This window comes from Hyperoodon ampullatus, assembly GCF_949752795.1.
Source record: "Hyperoodon ampullatus genome assembly, chromosome: 5".
NCBI lineage: Eukaryota > Metazoa > Chordata > Mammalia > Artiodactyla > Ziphiidae > Hyperoodon > Hyperoodon ampullatus.
The window spans coordinates 38,120,845-38,139,588 of record NC_136918.1 but is presented as its reverse complement, the minus strand read 5'-3'; the positions used below and the strand labels follow the sequence as shown (position 1 = coordinate 38,139,588).

The window sequence follows — 18,744 nt, the reverse complement described above, 5'->3', positions numbered from 1 at the left end:
TATAAAGCCACATTATGTGGTGTTGATATAAACACAGGCAAATAGAACAGTAGAATAGGATGAATAGGATAAAGAGTCCAGAAATAGATTCAGCCATGTACAGGAAACTGATTTTTGGCAAAGGTGCAAAGACAATTTAGTGGAGAAAAGACAGTCTTTTCAACATATGGTATTGGGACATTTGGATATCTGCTTGTGAAAAATGAACTTCAATCCAAAAAGAAAAAAAAAAAAACTTCAAAATACAACAGAGACGAAAATGTAAAACTTAAAACTATAACACCTCTAGAAGACAACGTAGAAAATCTTGATGACCTTGGATTAAGCAAAGATGTCTTAGATATGACAAAAAAACATGATCCACAAAAGAAAAACCTGATAAACTAGACTTTAACAAAAGTAAAAACATCGGCCCTTTTAAAGACACTATGAAGGGAATGAAAAGATAAGTTACAGACTAGGATAAAATATTTGCAAATCATATTGGAAAAAGGACTTGTATCCAGAATGCAGAAAGAACACTCAAAATTTAATAATAAGCAAACAGTCTAATAAGGAAAAGATTTAAACAGATACTTCACCAAAGAAGATATACAAGTAGCAAAGAAGCACTTGAAAAGATGCTCAATACCATTAGTCATCAGGAAAATGCAAATTAAAACAACAATGAGATACTATGAATCAGCTATTAAAATGGTTAAAATTAAAAAGATTGACCATACCAAGCAGTGGCAAGAATGTGGAGCAACTGGAACTCTTACACACTGCTGGTGGGAATGTAAAATAGCACAACCACTTTGGAAAACAGTTTGGCAGTTTCTTTAAAAGTTAAATATTTACTTATCATATGATCCAGCCATTCCACAGTTAGGTATTTTCCCTAGAAAATAGGAAATGAAAGTGTATGTCCGTAGAAAGACTTGAACCCAAATGTTCAAGTGGCATTATTTGTAATAGCCCCTAACTGGAAATAACCCAAATTTCCATCAACAAATGAATGAATGAACAAACTGTTCTATCTGGACAATGGAATTCACTCAGAAATAAAAAGAAATAAACTATGGATGTTCTTAACAAATTGGATGAGCTTCAAAATTATTATGAACTTCAATCCCCAAAAAATTAACCCAAAATATACTGTAAAAGACAAAAAATGCATACTATACAACACCATTTATAAAATATTCTAAACATGCAAAGTGGTTGCCTGAGGATGGGGATGAAATTGTGAGAAATTGAAAGGGAAGATTACAAACAGGCACAAGGCAACTTTTAGGGGAGATGGACCGTCATCTTTATTGTGGTGATAGTTTCATAAGTAGGTACACATGTCAAAACCTATCAAATTGTACACTTTAATTCAGCTTATTGTATGTCAGTTTTACCTCAATATTTTTTTAAAAGGTGAAAAAAATCTCCACTTCCCCACCCCTTTAAGTAAATGTACAGGAAAAGATACATATGAAGATGAGAGTAGTAGGAACAATCAGAAATACAAATTTAAATCCTTTTCTCATTTCATATGGACAACACACAGATCTAAAATGAAGTGACTTACCTTTTCTCTCACATACAGAGACTGTAATGCTATTATGTGATTCAACTAAATGGTGGAGCTTTACAGATTGCTGAAAAAGAAGAACAGAAAATTTTAAAAAGCCTTTTCTATTTGAGGATAGGTCCCAGATATTATTCAGTTAAGTGTTAGCCTTCTTTAAAGATGGAGCCAACTGAATGTACTGTTTAAAAATAAGACTGAGTAGCCTCCTACTCAACCAAAAAAGCATCCAACTTGTGGTGCTCTTCAGCCAGTGATAAGAAGTATGTGTTGTTTAATAGAAAGGAAGTTCCCAGCATGCTCTGTCCACTCAAAAGAACTTTGATCATTCAAGATTTATGTTTATACCTAAATAGTTTCAAGAACCAAGCATTATTTCAGTTTTGGGTTATCCCACATCAGCGTTCCTAATCTAACTTCATAAGGAGTTTGATTGTTCCTGTTATTCCCTCATAGTATTTGCTGTTTTAATATGTGAAATATATGGGACATTGAGAGTGAATAAATAAGAGGAGACAAAAATAATAATACAATTATATTTGATTTCACATTTATTAAGAAATTATTGTGTGAAAGACCTTTTACATGGTCCTGGGGATTACAAATTCCCAATCATTTAGTGTTTTCATTTTTTCATTATGATTTTGTCATTTAAGACTCTCCCTTAATCTCCTAGCTTCAAATCATTTACAAATCTGATTAATATGTCCTAAGAATGATTAACAGAATCATATAAGGTGAAAGAGTGTTCTGCTATTAACTTATTCTTTTATTCATTCATACATTCACTCATGCATTCACTCAACATTTATTGAACAACCTTTATACTGAGAGGTTGGGGTGGAATGGTCAACAAAACAGATCTGATTCTTAGCATCAGGAATTCACAACCAACTGGGTAAATACATTTAATCAAATAATCTCACATAAATATATCACTACAATCAACAATAAAATGAAAACAATAAGGTGTTTTTGGAGCATATATAACTAATGAACCAATAGAAATCTTCCCTGAAGAAGCGACATTGAATCAAATAGGTTGTTGAATCTATGTGTCTCAACTCAAAAGAGATATTTGGACTTAAAATACATATATAAATTTGAAAGTCATTAGCATGTGCCTTTAGAAGTCATTAGTATATGCAGTATAAGAATAATGAAGACTCAATGTACTCTCATGGAAAGACCATCAAGACAGTATTATTAATAATAATAGTAAAGCTAGGTAGGAAATAGTGTAATTATGCTCCCTCTTACATAAGAAAGGAAAACAAAATATATGTATATTCCAAAAAAATTTTTGGAAGAATGTCCAAGAAACTAAAAAGTGGTTGCATAAGTGGAAGGGTGGAGGAAGAGGGAGCTTTTATGTGGTGAACATTTTCATATTGTTTTGATATGAGACACCCATTTTTTAAAAAGCCAGGTAGAGGAGGATGAACTATAAAAAGAGAATGGAAGAGCAGCTAGAGAGGTGGAGAGTGTGTTGTCACTGAAGCCAAAGGGAAAGCTTGGGAGCAGTTAACAGTGTCAAATGCAACTGAGAGGTTTAGTGAAATCTATGCAGTGGAAGAAAGTATACACTGTGGGAGGGGAATCATGAAATCAGCAAGCAAAAGACCAACCACTCAATAAAAATTAATGAGGGACATGAATACGGTTCACAGTAAAAAAATACAAATAGCTTAAAACATGAGCAAGTGCTCAACTCACTTGCATGGAAAACATGCTATTATAGTTATGAAATTCTATTTTCACTTATATTGGCAAAAATAAGGAAAATAAACACTCATGTACTCTTGGGAGAAGTGTATATTGGCATTACTTGTTTAAGAGACATTTGACAATGTCTAGTAAAAAAATATATTTAGCTTATGATTAAGCAATTTCAAATAGAGAAAATTTATATCTCTTTATCAATACAGATATGTTATACACACATTTACATGTAATATAAATTATATATACTTGTGATTTATACATATTTGCAAACGCATATATGTGGATGTATGAAAAGATATATATGCAAATATCCTCAATGAAGCATTATTTTAATAGCAAAAGACTAGAAACAGCCTAAATATCCATCAATATAAGACTGGTTTTAAAATTATGGTACATTTAGAGAAAATATATTTGTGCAGATACAGAAAGATATTTAAGTACTTTAGGTGAAAAATGCAAGTGCATAACAGTGTATATAATAGTACACTTCCATTTGTATAAAACAAATTAACGCATATGTGTTTAACAGTGTTAAAAGTATATAGAACATCTGGTCCCAGTGGATGCCTCTCAAAAGGAGACCCAGACACTGAAAGAACTAAGGTGAGAGGAGTATTTACTTCTCATTTACACTATTTTGCTCTTGTGAATTTTTTTTATTATGTCCATATATTACTCCTTCTATTAAGAAAAATGACTAGCTAGTTTTAAAAAGTACTGTTTTTTTTTTATTTTAAAACTATCTATGAGCCTTAGGATTATAATGGTGACCTTAGCAAGAGCTGTTTGAATGGAGTCATAAGAGAGGAAGCCAGCTCCATATAGATGAGAAATGAGAGGGAGATGAGTAAATGAAGAGAGATGCATAATGAGCTTGAGAAGTTCTGCCGTCAAAGGGAGAAAAGAGGTAGAGTAGTAGCTGAAGTTTGAAGCATGGTCAAAAGAAGGGATTTTTTTCATTTGTTTCTGTTTTGTTTTGTTTTGTTTTGTTTTTAAGTTGGGAGAAGCTTGAGCATGTTTAAATGCTGATGGGAAGGCTCTTAGTGAGAAGGAATGAGAAAAAGAGTCATTCACTGACCCCATAAGCATGCTGAGAAGGTGGAAAGGATGCTATCAAAAGCACAAGCAGAGGGCACCTCCTCCTCTGTAAAGAGAGATCAGGTCAGGAGGGAGGTGGAGACAAAAGTCATCTGGCAGTAGGAGGGTGTGGAACTGAGCAAATTCCTATCTTATGATTTCTCTCTTTGTGGGAAAAAAAAAGCAATGAGATAGATTATCAGCTGAATTAGAGGAAAAGTGGGATGTGGGCAGTTAGGCATCTCAGTAACTTGAAGGAAGATTTGGTTTGAGAACTTAATTCTAGAGAATGGGAGAGCACATTGACCAGAGACATACAGAAAGCTTGTGCAGATGAGGTCGGTATTCATGGATTTATAGCACAATCAACCAACGTGTACCGTGTGATTTTTTTCCTGGCAGCACCTAGATCCCCTTGTGTAGGCATAAAGAAAGCCAAGAGTTGGACTGGGGTTTTGACTAATGATTACCAACCAAACATAAAAGACAAAGATATTAAACACTCCTTATTAAATATTAAAGACTCCTCCACCTTCACCCCTTTTCCACCATCTTCAAGACCCATCAGTAGTCTCTACACATATTTTTTCACTTATTCACAATTCATAAATATTTGCATTTTCTTCTCAATAATCAGCCTTAGTAAGTTAAAGAGAGGGAAAAAAATAACTTGAAAGGTTAGGGATTGGGATGGGAAGGAAAGGAAAGAACTAGAATTTGTTGAGCATCAGCTATTGTGCTAGATATTTACAAACGTGGTCTCATTTGTTATGGAGTGGGGAATGACTATTTTCCGATTATACACTTTTCAAACAAAATTTCAACAAAGTCACAACTCTTTCTTTCTCAGACCATACGATTGGTGGAAAAACTCACCTCTCTGAGATCATATACAGTCAAAGCGATGGAAATGATCGACATGATTACGATAGCAAAAGCATACTCCTTATAGTCTTCGCTAAACCACAGACAGACACTGAAGAGCTGAAATATGTAAAATGGATTTAAAACCTGTTGGCAGCATAAAAACAGGAAGACAAGGGAGATATTTAGGTTTTACACTTAGCTATTCATTGACTTGTTTGTTATCATAATCTTCTCCATGACAAATCGTCCCATCCAATATTCTTATTCTTATTATATTTATGCAGCAATTACCATGTGCCAGATACTGCACTAAGCAACTTTACCTGAATTTACTCATTTAATTCCCATAATTATCTTATTATCCAGAAGTTATTAGTTATCTCCATTGTAAAGATGAAGAAACTGGGCTTTATATCTTGAGAAACTTGCCCAAGGTCACAGAGCCACAACTGTTACAGACCAGGACTTGAACCCAGGCAATCTGGCCCCAGTGCCCTTACTTTTAATCACCACTGCACCTTATAATTTACAAAGTATTGTCTCATGTATCACCATGTTGACCATCACAACAGTTGTGTGAGGAGTAGATATTATCATGTCCAGTTTACATTGAGTGGCCTTTGGAACCTGACCTACTGGTCAGGTTCACAAATTTAAAATGCTTTCTAGTTGTTCTTCTCTATGACACAACATTGCCATATCTGAAGCCATTGAAGTACTTTAGATTAGTGTATGAGTTGAAGACTAAATTTTCTCATAAATAGAGAGCCAAGCCGAAAGGAATAATCTAGATAATTGAGCATCTAGAACACTATGGGAGAAGGCAGAGATTAACTCCAACAGTTGTAAAAACTGCCTGGGATAAAAAACATTTTGTGCCCTTACTCAAGTTCCCTCTAGTTGATTTCCATCTTTCTAAAATAGGAACAGTTATCTTTGCCTCTGGTTAGGGAACAAGCACACAGAAACTTTTCTTATTAGTTTCTTCTGCTCTGTTTCATGACTTAAAACTTGCTAGAAATATTGAGAAAGTAGCTGGAGTTTAGTAAGTCTTTTTTAAGTCAAGGAGGAGTGAAGGTACCATGCAGGAGAGGACCCAGAGTACAGCTGTAAGGTTGTAGTATCATAATAATCACGGTAAAATGAAAAATGAGCCTAGTGATAGAGTCAAACAGAAAAAAATCAATGTAGTAAATTATGGTCAAATCTTTCTTTCCCTCCCACACACACATTGAAATCAGTAGAACTAATAAGGCTGAACAGATGTTTTCTTCCTACAGTTTTGGATGCTAAGGCAATTGTATATGTTTCCCATAAGAAAGGGATTGAGTTGTTTAAGTTTAAATTATCATTTTAGTTTCACAAAGATGAGACGGGATAAAAAGTATAGGATTAAGAAAGAAAGAAAGAAAAGAAACCCTGTGTTCACCTAGTCATTAAAGGATAAATAGACACATGAGCATCATATCTTATGCTGTAACAGGAAATGTGTGTGCAAAAATGGACCACAAGAAACAACAGAGATATGAATACGCTTTGCATTCTTTTAAAATAGCCCAAATTACAGTTACTATTAACAAGTAGCATTCTTGATCATTTGACTAAAATCTAACCTTTTTATTTTCTAGCCAGCACTAAGAGAAAATACTGATTACCTCCTTGATGAGCAGTTTCCAGATGGGTGTGATTTCAACATCGATAGTATTTGGCCCACATATTAACCTCCTATAGGGAGAGATCACAGCTCACTCAGTTACTAATAATAAAAATGAAACTCATTTCTTACCCATTCAAAAAAAAAGACTATTCCATGTTCACTTTCTTACTTGTGGGATCCAAATATGCCTCCCTTATTACATAACATCATCATCTTTCTCAAAATAACTGGAGAGGGGGAGGGTTTTCAGGTGCAAAACCAATAAGCATGACCATTTATTGAATTAAATATTTCCCTGATGGTAATTTGGGAATTTAATTTTAGTCATTGTTCCATTCAAGTAGTTTCAGGATTAGCACTCTCTCGAGTCTGTCTCTCCCCAACTCTTGGCTCCATGGATGTGAGACGGAGGGCTCATTACAGGGGAACAGTTTTACTGATAAGGAATACCGGGCCTACATTTCCTCCTCCTATTCAGTTCTGGGAAGCTGCAGAATTTGTTTTAATGTGAGTGAAAATATGTGGAACTCTCAAAAATAGCTCCACAGTTATACCGCCCTTTAATTGAAAACTCAGAGATGTGTTTCTTTGATTACACAGAGCAATGACACTCTATGAGTTATTTTGCTGTTGGGAATGCTAAACACTTTCTCTGTGCCTTCTATGTAGATGCTCAGACCAAAGAGCTTAACAGAATGTAAATACTACAGCAGTGCTTCTCAAACTTTAATGTTCATACAGACAGCCTTGTGGTCTTGCGAATGGGAAGATTCTTATTCAGTAAGAATGAGATGTGACCTGAGATTCTGCATTTCTAACAAGCACCCAGATCATGCTGATGCTGCACTCTGAGTCCATTCAAAGTACCACCAAAGCTCCACCCCAAAATGGGGTGGAGGGGAATGCAGTAATCATAGAAACTTAGAACTAGCAAGGTGTTTATAGAGTTCTCCTCCCCTTTTTAACAGTTAGGAAACTGAAGCCATTTGCTCAAAGCCACACAGTGAATTAGTGACAGACTCTTGGCATTCAACCCAATACCCTTCCCAAACCTTGCTCCTCTGCCCAGTAGCTTATTTAGAATTGTGGAGCTACAAGTCTTGCATGATATTCTTCTGCTGCTCTACAGTTATTATTTAACTATGCTGTCATAGTATAATACATATTTCCTGATCACAGTCAAAATTGGTTCAACCTTATTATTATAGTAACCTTGAGGAACATTATGCAGAGTAGAAAGATAACTAAGCCTATAGTCAGAGATGCACTTCTTCCTCTATCACTTCCAACTGTGTGACCTAGTTCAGGCCACTAAACCTCTCTGAGTCTCAGATTTCTCATCTGTTATACTGCGATGATGAGGATGTCTGTTCTAACTCCCCCACGAGGTTGCTCTGATGAAGTGAGATAATGCATATGAAGCATTTAATTTAATAATACTAAATAGAGCATTACAACATATTCTGATGTTGACCAGTTAAGATAACCGTTTCCTGGGCTCTCTTTTTCACTAACTGGTGACAGTCATTCTGAGCTGGTGTAGATAAAAATATACGTGGTACCTAATCTCTTGTTCTTCTGTTGTTAGACCTGATCCAAACTTTACATGTATCTTGGCAGAACTGAGCCAGTCTTCCAAAGAGCTAAAATAATAACAATGAGAAAGACATACTGAGCAAAATATTTTTGAAATAATATTTTTCTTTTCAGATGCAATTGCTCAAACAACTTACCCAATTTTCTGGAACTGTCCTTCCAAGTTGTTCCAAACATATCTTATTTTCTGCACTTTTATGCATCTCACCTGCAAAAGAAAAGTACTAAGAAATCTCCAGTTTGAGGATCAGTAAATACATAGCAGTTCAGTGACTAAAGAAACATTCGTGGAAGCAAAGATAGAGCCCTAGTATACTTATTTAAGATTTATCCTTTCCTAATGAATCCTATCCTTGGCTACTACACAAATGGCATTCTTTATTAGAAGTCATCATTCAAGCAACGTGTATCATGGGCCTACTACACGGATAAGTATATAAGTAAAACTCAGCCTCTGCATTCCACTACTTGATAACCAAACAAGGGAAGAAAATATGTTATGAAAGGGAAAACTATACCATACAGTCAAATTATGCATGTGTCAAAGAAATGAAAACATAATAAAGTAAAAATTATAGTATTGAAATGCTGTAGAAATACAGAGAGGGTAGATGACAGAAGGTATCATGGAGAAGAATCTGAGCTGCATCCTTAAAGGATTGGAAGAATTTTGCTCAGGTGAGAAGGGAAGAAGGCATTTCAAAGAGATTATACACAATTTAGTTGTGGTGGGGGGGTAAGTGAATGGAGCCTATTTGACACCAGAATGGAGAATGAGGCTGGAAGGATAAATAATGACCAGATGATGCATCCTTAAATGCTAGCATGAGTATTTAGAACTTTTCTTTTGTAAGCAATGGATTTGCAAAGTAACCTATGGAAGAGACACTGAAGACACAGTCTAAAAGATTAGACTGGCAGCAGGTTCTAGAAGACAGTGAGATGGCTATTGCAAGAAAACGAACTCTAGGAAGCAAACATCTGAGGGTGTTGACAATGGAAAGAAAGGTTAATGCTTATGACGTAATGCCTTCTTGTTTTTGATTTCTTTAAGCAACTTTACATATAAATCTGAATTTCCATTAACAGGTGACCTAATTAAGAACAAAGAGAAATGGTAAGACTGTCATATTATTATGGAACAATGGTTATAACCTCATTTTGCCCATTGGAATCAACTGGGGAGTTTTAAAGAATACTGATGACTGGGTCCCACTCCCAGAGAGATTCTAATTTCCTTTGTCTGGGGTACAGCCTGGGCATAAATAGTTTTAAACTTCCTCAGGTAATTCTAATGTGCAGCCAAAGTTGAGAAACAGTGTCCAAGACTTCCTTCTATAGCTACTCTTATCATTGTGTCCTTGAGAAATACAATGAAATTCCTCTGCACCTCAATTTTCCCATGAATAAATTAAAGCAATTGGCCAGATCATTTCTAAGTTCCACTGCAACTCGTCTGAATATGTTCTATAACTATGAGTATTATAGTCAGTATAAACATTAGATAAAATCTAAAACTTGGAAGAGTATATAGTTGGTACATAACAAGTGCTCAACACATTTTTTATTAAATAAATAAATGAGTGCTTTTCACCACCACATGTCAACTAGAAATAGAATTATTTTTCTTTTTTATAAATTGAAGTATAGTTAATTTACAATGTTGTGTTAATTTCTGCTGTACAGCAAATTGATTCAATTATACTGTATATACTTTCTTTTTAATATTCTTTTCCATTATGATTTATCACAGGATATTGAATTTAGTTCCCTGTACTATACCATAGGACCTTGTTGTTTATCCATTCTATATATGCCAGTTTGCATCTGCTAACCCCAAACTCTGACTCCATCCCTGCCCCCTTGGTAACCACAATAGAAATAGAGTTTAAATCCCTAAGCTCCAAGACCTGGGTTACTTCAAATGACTTTAAACCTTGTCCAATAAATATATGTATGTAAACTTACTGTGGTAGTCATTTCATGATGTATGTAAATCAAATCATTATATGTACACCTTAAACTTATACAGTGCTCAGTGCTGTGTTCCAATTATATCTCAATAAAACTAGAAGAAAAAAATATATGTGTATGTGTGCACCCATACACACATTCATAGTTACCAAGTGAGCGTATTAAATACTGTATTTTTTATTTTACAGAATGGATTTATTTCAATGTGTTGGTTGCAAAATAATATTTAAAAAAATAAATCCTATCTTCCAATTGACTTTCAGTATAAAATTGGAGGGAATTGCCACTGGGAACGATTCTTCCTTCACAAGCTACAAGTTAAGGTGAGGAAACATGACCAGCCTGGGGTGTGTTAGCTGTCATGGCCCATCTTGGAGTCTCGAGTTTTTTGCCTCACATTTTCCTTTCCTTTCCAGTAGTCTCTACAATTTTACAAACAGAGCTAGACTGTGATCACAGCTACTGTTTACTGAGTACTTGGGGGTGGGGTTCTTGTCTTTTTGATCATCCTGTGGTAGGACAGATATTATCTTCATTTCCACTTTGCCGCTTAAGTTCATTTTGATTAAGTAACTTGCCCAAGACCACATCTATTAAGAAACAGGGCTGGGATTTCCCTGCTGGTGCAGTGGTTAAGAATCTGCCTTCCAATGCAGGGGACACAGGTTTGAGCCCTGGTCCAGAAAGATCCCGTGTGCCGTGGAGCAACTAAGCCCATGCCCCACTACTACTGAGCCTGTGTGCTGCAACTACTGAAGCCCGCAAACCTACAGCCCGTGCTCCACAACAAGAGAAGCTCCTGCAATAAGAAGCCCACTCACCAAAACGAAGAGTAGCCCCTGCTCGCCTCAACTAGAGAAAGCACACGTGCAGCAACGAACACCCAACACAGCCAAAAAATTAAATAAATAAATAAATAAATAAATAAATAAATAAAAGAAACAGGGCTGGAAATTGAACTTGAGCTCCTCTAGCCCCCAAGTCTAGTCTCTGAAGGATCTATTAGTCAAGCTAGTCTCAGAAAACAGTCTGAAAATCCCATAACTTCCAGTATTCAAATTGTGTAAAGTGAGGGTTGCTTACTTTATTAATTCTATAAGTTCAAAAATTCAAGTTAGAAAAAATGTAAAAGACAAACGATGGTAGAATGTGAGACCCCTGTTCAGTTAGAGAACCTAGATCAATAGGCTGTGAGAAAGTTATATAACATAATAGATACAAAACAGCAGATGAAGGCAGCAATAATGAGGAATAAAGAGGTTACTGATAAGTTTTATGTCAGGCCAGAAAATGGAAAATCCCATTATCTCCTGACAATTTCTGAAGCTATTCATCACAGAGTGAGAAGAATGACTCCATCATAGGCCTTTTAAATATCTTTGAGATTCCCCAAGGAGGAAACATCTCTGCCTGGAGTTTCTCAGCTTCCTTCATCATGTCCAGAGGCTCTGAAAGCTGATAAGAGGATGTTAAGCATAATATTTGCAAAGGGTGAAGTCTATTTGCCCATTGCCTGGAACTTCAGACCAGGAAACAGTAATTAGGAAATCAGGGATCAGCTGTGGGGTGATTTTCATCTTTCCGCTCAGAACCAGAAATTGTTCCAGTCCTCAGGCATCCCACTCTTCATTTCTTGCTGGAACAAGTTGTAAGAGCATCCTGTTTAATAGGCTAAGCCATGGGTTTCACTTTTGCATGTAATCCTACAAAATAGCCCTTGGAGTCTCCTCTTAGCCTACATTTGCTGCAGTCTCCAAACTCCCCCTACATGGTCCTGAACGGTTATCATTTTGGTATTGTGTTATTGCTGTCATTGTCATCCTTGTTGCTGTGGCTAAGTCTGTGACATATCTTCCAATTTTAATAAAAGTTTCAGTCCTTTATATGAATATAGCTCATTACCACTCACAAATCACCTTATTCTTCTTCTTTTCATTTTAGTTTCATGACAGCCCTGAGAAACAGGAAGAGAAGGCGTTACTACTCTTATTTTATAAATAAGAAACTCAAGGCCCAGGGAGACAGTAACCAACCAAACTCCCTATGCTGTATGCTGGTAAACAAAGATATCAAGCCTGGATGCCAGAACTTTCCATTTCAAGACCTCTGCCCTTTCCTCACATTTTGTTTATTTGAACATTTCTCCATTTGTCTGTCCACTTATTTGTTTGATGCAATTAAAGATGGTGGAGGTCAATAATATTCTGAGGCCATGTCCATAGGCTGATTTGGGTTGTCTATCCTCAGGTGAATGGCCATCTAAAAAAATTAAGCAATCTGTTGGTTGGGTGCTTCATCTCTTTAGATTTTGTTTATTTTGGCAGTTAAGACAACTGGGTGATAACAATTGACAGAAGAGAAACTGCTCAGCAATTGACTTTTATTATTTTAAAAAATTGACCTTGAGCTCATAAAACCAATTTAAACAGCTGTCTACACATATATAGATTGAAGAGAAAGCAGTCTGTGTTATAAAATATGTTTTTAATATAAATGTTAACTAGTCATAATCCAAGTAATACTAATTTAATATGATGGGAAAGGAGTAAACCAAATACATTTGAATAATAATATCATTTTACAAACATAAACTACCTAGAATATTTGGGGGGGTGCTTACCTTTACCGTAAGACAAGCCCTTTTGCATAGATTATAATATAGGGCATGATGCTACTAACAGTTAATATGCACTGAGCATCTACTATATACCTGCCACCATAGTGATCTTTGTATTTCTTAATTTACTGAATTTTATCAATTAATATTAGAGGTAGGCAATATCATCATTTTATACATGAGAAAATTGAGGCTCAGCAGAGTTTAGTAACTGACCCAAGACTGAACAGTTTTGAGGGATGAAGCTGAGATTTGAATTGAGCTCTGTCTGGCTCCAAAATCCATGTTCTTTATAATGACCTATACTGTCAGTTAAAGATTGGCACAGTGGAGGATCAATCAAAGAAGAAGATATAACAATTATAAATATATATGCACCCAACATAGGAGCCCCTCAATACATAAGGAAAAGGCTAACAGCTATAAAAGAGGAAATTGACAGTAACACAAAAATAGTGGGGGACTTCAACACTTCACTTACACCAATGGACAGATAATCCAGACAGAAAATTAATAAGGAAACAAAAGTTTTAAATGACACAATAGACCAGATAGATTTCATTGATATTTACAGGACATTCCATCCAAAAACAGCAGATTATACTTCCTTCTCAAGTGCACATGGAACATTCTCCAGGATAGATCACATCTTGGGTCACAAATCAAGCCTCGGTAAATTTAAGAAAATTGAAATCATATCAAGCATTTTTTCTGACCACAATGCTATGAGATTAGAAATAGATTACAGGGAAAAAAATGTAAAAAACACAAACACATGGAGGCTAAACAATATGTTACTAAATAACAAGAGACCACTGAAGAAATCAAAGAGGAAATCAAACAATACCTAGAGAAAAGTGACAATGAAAACATGACAATCCAAAACCTATGGGATGCAGCAAACAGTTCTAACAGGGAAGTTTATAGCAATACAATCCTACCTCAAGAAACAAGAAAAATCTCAAATAAACAATCCAACCTTACACCTAAAGGAACTAAAGAAAGAAGAACAAACAAAACCCAATTTACTAAAAGGAAAGAAATCATAAAGATCAGAGCAGAAATAAATGAAATAGAAACAAAGAAAACAATAGCAAAGATCAATAAAACTAAAAGCTGGTTCTTTGCAAAGATAAACAAAATTGATAAATCTTTAGCCAGACTCATCAAGAAAAAGAGGGAGAGGACTCAAATCAATAAAATTAGAAATGAAGAAGGAGAAGTTACAATGGACACTGCAGAAATACAACACATCATAAGAGACTACTACAAGCAAATTTATGCCAATAAAATGGACAACCTGGAAGAAATGGACAAATTCTTAGAGAGGTATAAGCTTCCAAGACTGAACTTAGAAGAAATAGAAAATATGAACAGACCAATCACAAGTAATGAAATTGAAACTGTGATTAAAAATCTTCCACCAAACAAAAGTCCAGGACCAGATGGCTCCACAGTTGAATTCTATCAAACATTTAGAGAAGAGCTAAAACCCATCCTTCTCAAAATTCTTCCAAAAAATTGCAGAGGAAGGAACACTCCCAAACTTATTCTATGTAGTCACCACCACCTAGATACCAAAACCAGACAAAGATAATACAAAAAAGAAAATTACAGACCAGTATCACTGATGAATATAGATGCAAAAATCCTCAACAAAATACTAGCAAATAGATGCAACAACAATTTAAAAGGGATCATATACCATGATCAACAGGATTTATCCCAGGGATGCAAGGATTCTTCAAAATATGCAAATCAATCAACATGATACACCATATTAACAAATTGAAGAATAAAAACCATATGGTCATCTCAGTAGATGCAGAAAAAGCTTTTGACAAAATTCAACACCCATTTATGATAAAAACTCTCCAGAAAGTAGTCATAGAGGGAACCTGCCTCAACATAATAAAGGCCATATACAACAAACCCACAGCAAACATCATTCTCAGTCGTGAAAAACTGAAAGCATTTACTCTAAGATCAAGAACAAGGCAAGGATGTCCATTCTCACCACTATTATTCACATAGTTTTGGAAGTCCTAGCCATGGCAATCAGAGAAGAAAAAGAAATAAAAGGAATACAAATGGAAAAGAAGAAGTAAAACTGTCACTGTTCGCAGAGGACATGATACTATACTTACAGAATCCTAAAGATGCCACCAGAAAACTACTAGAGCTACTCAATGAATTTGGTAAAGTTGCAGGATACAAAATTAAAGCACAGAAATCTCTTGCATTTCTATACACTAACAATGAATGATCAGAAAGAGAAATTAAGGAAACAATCCCATTCACCACTGCAACATAAAGAATAAAATACCTGGGAATAAACTTACCTAAGGAGGTAAAAGACCCGTACTCAGAAAACTATAAGACAATGATGAAAGAAATCAAAGATGACAGAAACAGATGGAGAGATATACCATGTTCTTGGATTGAAAGAATCAATATTGTGAAAATGACTATACTACCCAAAGCAATCTACAGATTCTATGCAATCCCTATCAAATTACCAATGGCATTTTTTATAGAACTAGAACAAAACATCTTAAAATTTATACAGAGACACAAAAGACCCCAAATAGCCAAAGCAATCTTAAGGAAAAAAAACAGAGCTGGAGGAATCAGATTCCCTGACTTCAGACTATTCTACAAAGCTACAGTAAGCAAGACAATATGGTACTGGCACAAAACCAAAATATAGATCAATGGAACAGGACAGAAAGCCCAGAGATAGACCCATGCATATATGGTCAACTAATCTATGATAAAGGAGGCAAGGATATACAATAGAGAAAAGACATTCTCTTCAATAAGTGGTGCCGGGAAAACTGGACAGCTACATGTAAAAGAATGAAATTAGAACACTCCCTAACACCATACACAAAAATAAACTCAAAATGGATTAAAGACCTAAATGTAAGGCCAGACACTATAAAACTCTTACAGGAAAACATAAGAAGAACACTCTTTGACATAAATCACAGCAAGATTTTTTTTTTTTTTTTTTTTTTTTTTTTTTTGCAGTACACGGGTCTCTCACTGTTGTGGCCTCTCCCATCGAGGAGCACAGGCTCCGGACACACAGGCTCAACAGCCATGGCTCACGGGTCCAGCCGCTCCACGGCATGTGGGATCTTCCCGGACCAGGGCACAAACCTGTGTCCCCTGCATCGGCAGGTGGACTCTCAACCACTGAGCCACCAGGGAAGCCCAGCAAGATCTTTTTTGACCCCCCTCCTAGAGTAATGGAAACAAAAACAAAAATAAACAAATTGGACCTAATGAAATTTAAAAGCTTTTGCACAACAAAGGAAACTATAAACAAGACAAAAAGACAACCCTCAGAAAGGGAGAAAATATTTGCAAATGAATTAATGGACAAAGGATTAATCTCCAAAATATATAAACAGTTCATGCAGCTCAATATTAAAAAAACAAACAACCCTATCAAAAAATGGGCAGAAGATCTAAACAGACATCTCTCCAAAGAAGACATACAGATGGCCAAGAGGCACATGAAAAGCTGCTCAGCATCACTGGTTATTAGAGAAATGCAAATCAAAACTACAATGAGGTATCACCTCACACCAGTTAGAGTGGGCATCATCAGAAAATCTACAAACAACAAATGCTGGAGAGGCTGTAGAGAAAAGGGAACCCTCTTGCACCGTTGGTAGGAATGTAAATTGATACAGCTACTATGGAGAACAGTATGGAGGTTCCTTAAAAAACTAAAAATAGGATTACCATATGACCCAGCAATCCCACTACTGGGCATATACCCAGAGAAAACCATAATTCGAAAAGACACATGCACCCTAATGTTCATTGCAGCACTATTTACAACAGCCAGGTCATGGAAGCAACCTAAATGCCCATCGACAGAATGGATAAAGAAGATGTGGTACATATATACAGTGGAATATTACTCAACCATATAAAGGAACGAAATTGGTTCATTTGTAGAGATGTGGATGGATCTAGAGACTGTCATACAGAGTGAAGTAAGTCAGAAAGAGAAAAACAAATACTGTATATTAACGCATATATGTGGAATCCAGAAAAATGGTACAGATGAACCAATTTGCAAGGCAGAAATAGAGACACAGATATAGAGAACAAATGTATGGACACCAAGGGGGGAAAGTTGGGGGGGGATGAATTGGGAGATTGGGATTGACATATATACACTAATATGTATAAAATAGATAACTAATAAGAACCTGCTATATAAAAAATAAATAAATTAAATTAAATTAAAATTAAAAAAAGAGCTTACAAGTAGAAAAAAAGAAGATTGGCACAGTGGAGGATCTGAATTTAATCTTTTTGTATTGAAGTATAGTAGCTGTACAATATTATATAATTACAGGTGTACAATATAGTGATTCACAATTTTTAAAGGTTATATTCTATTTATTGTTATTCTAAAGTTTTGGCTATATATAAATTTAATCTTGCACTTGGAAGGAAAAATGATTAAATTTCTTTAGCACCTGCAGGAGCCATAAGTGTACTTACCTTTAAGTCTGGCTTTCTTATGGCTCTATTTATGATATATTCCTCATCCGTGATGAGAGGGTGATCAGGAATGAGCTGAAATGCACTGTTCAATGCTGACAGGCAGATCCACACTACCTTTTTCCAAGAGTAAGTTTGGAATTCATCCTGAGGAAATAAACACCAAAACCCCCGTGAAGTTAAGAGAGGTCATCAGTCTAAAATTCAACCTGAAAAACATTATTTTAATATAATTCTGTATGTTTACAGAGTTAAACATTCTTGACAGAGTCCTATGCCTTTGAAATCTGGTAGATCTAGAGCCTTGAGGGGAAAAGTCTTGCCATCACTTACTGAGGAATCAGGATGTGAATACTGGCACACACAACAACACTCAAGAGTCATGAGGCAGATGTTCAGGTAAGAGCTAGTTTTCCCTATTACCCTCCAACTATGGGGCTATGGCCAGATACAAATTTCACAGGGGAAAAAAAAAACAAGCAAGCATTCCAAAGTGTTTCTGTAGGTCTCAAGGTTTAGGAGGCCAGGTCAACAGAACCATACCCATGTTTTGAGGCTTAACAATTCCACCTCTTCCAGAACAACCTCTTTAACACCCTCTTGGGTTAGCGGTGTGTGGTTTGGGGGACTGTCACTAGACTAATTCTAAAAGATTGTCACTGTCCTTCTCTTGTGCTCCCAATTACCTTCTGCCTTGCATTCTCTTAGTTCTTCTAGACTATCTTGAAGGTAAGGACCATGTTTTACTGTCCCTTATATCCCATCCACGTGGGGAATTTTCATCTGCTCAGTGAAAGTCTGATGAATGGATGGGAAAAATACTGAAAATATGAACTGGATAATTGTCAAGATGTTAGCACAGGTAGCATTGAGGAAGGTATCTTCATGCGTGACCCGAATTGAAGCTGCTTCCCTTTGCAGGTCACTGATGACTCCAACACAGAATAAAACTAGAGGGAGCAGCGCTGGATTGAGTAACAGGTACCACAGTGGTCCCTTAGAGACTGATGTGATAATAATAGTTTACTATCTGAATGGGTAAATGCCACACATAAGTTCCACTCGTATGTCTGGTAAACCTTGGGAGCTAGGAAGAATGGCCAGGGAAGTCAGGCCTGGGAAACAATTTGATGCGTTGGA

General features: G+C 35.9%; 1 protein-coding gene across 1 annotated transcript in view; it reads right to left on the bottom strand.

Moving 5' to 3' along the window:
• ATP13A4 (ATPase 13A4) overlaps positions 1-18,744 on the bottom strand; it is a gene marked incomplete at both ends in the record, with an annotated part of 141,194 nt that overhangs the window by 62,401 nt on the left and 60,049 nt on the right. Inside the window, 6 exons of the mRNA XM_079704914.1 lie at positions 1,559-1,628; positions 5,240-5,374; positions 6,886-6,955; positions 8,450-8,530; positions 8,621-8,691; positions 17,605-17,751. Of these exons, the coding sequence (XP_079561040.1) occupies positions 1,559-1,628; positions 5,240-5,374; positions 6,886-6,955; positions 8,450-8,530; positions 8,621-8,691; positions 17,605-17,751 (574 nt within the window). The remainder of the gene's footprint in view (positions 1-1,558; positions 1,629-5,239; positions 5,375-6,885; positions 6,956-8,449; positions 8,531-8,620; positions 8,692-17,604; positions 17,752-18,744) is intronic.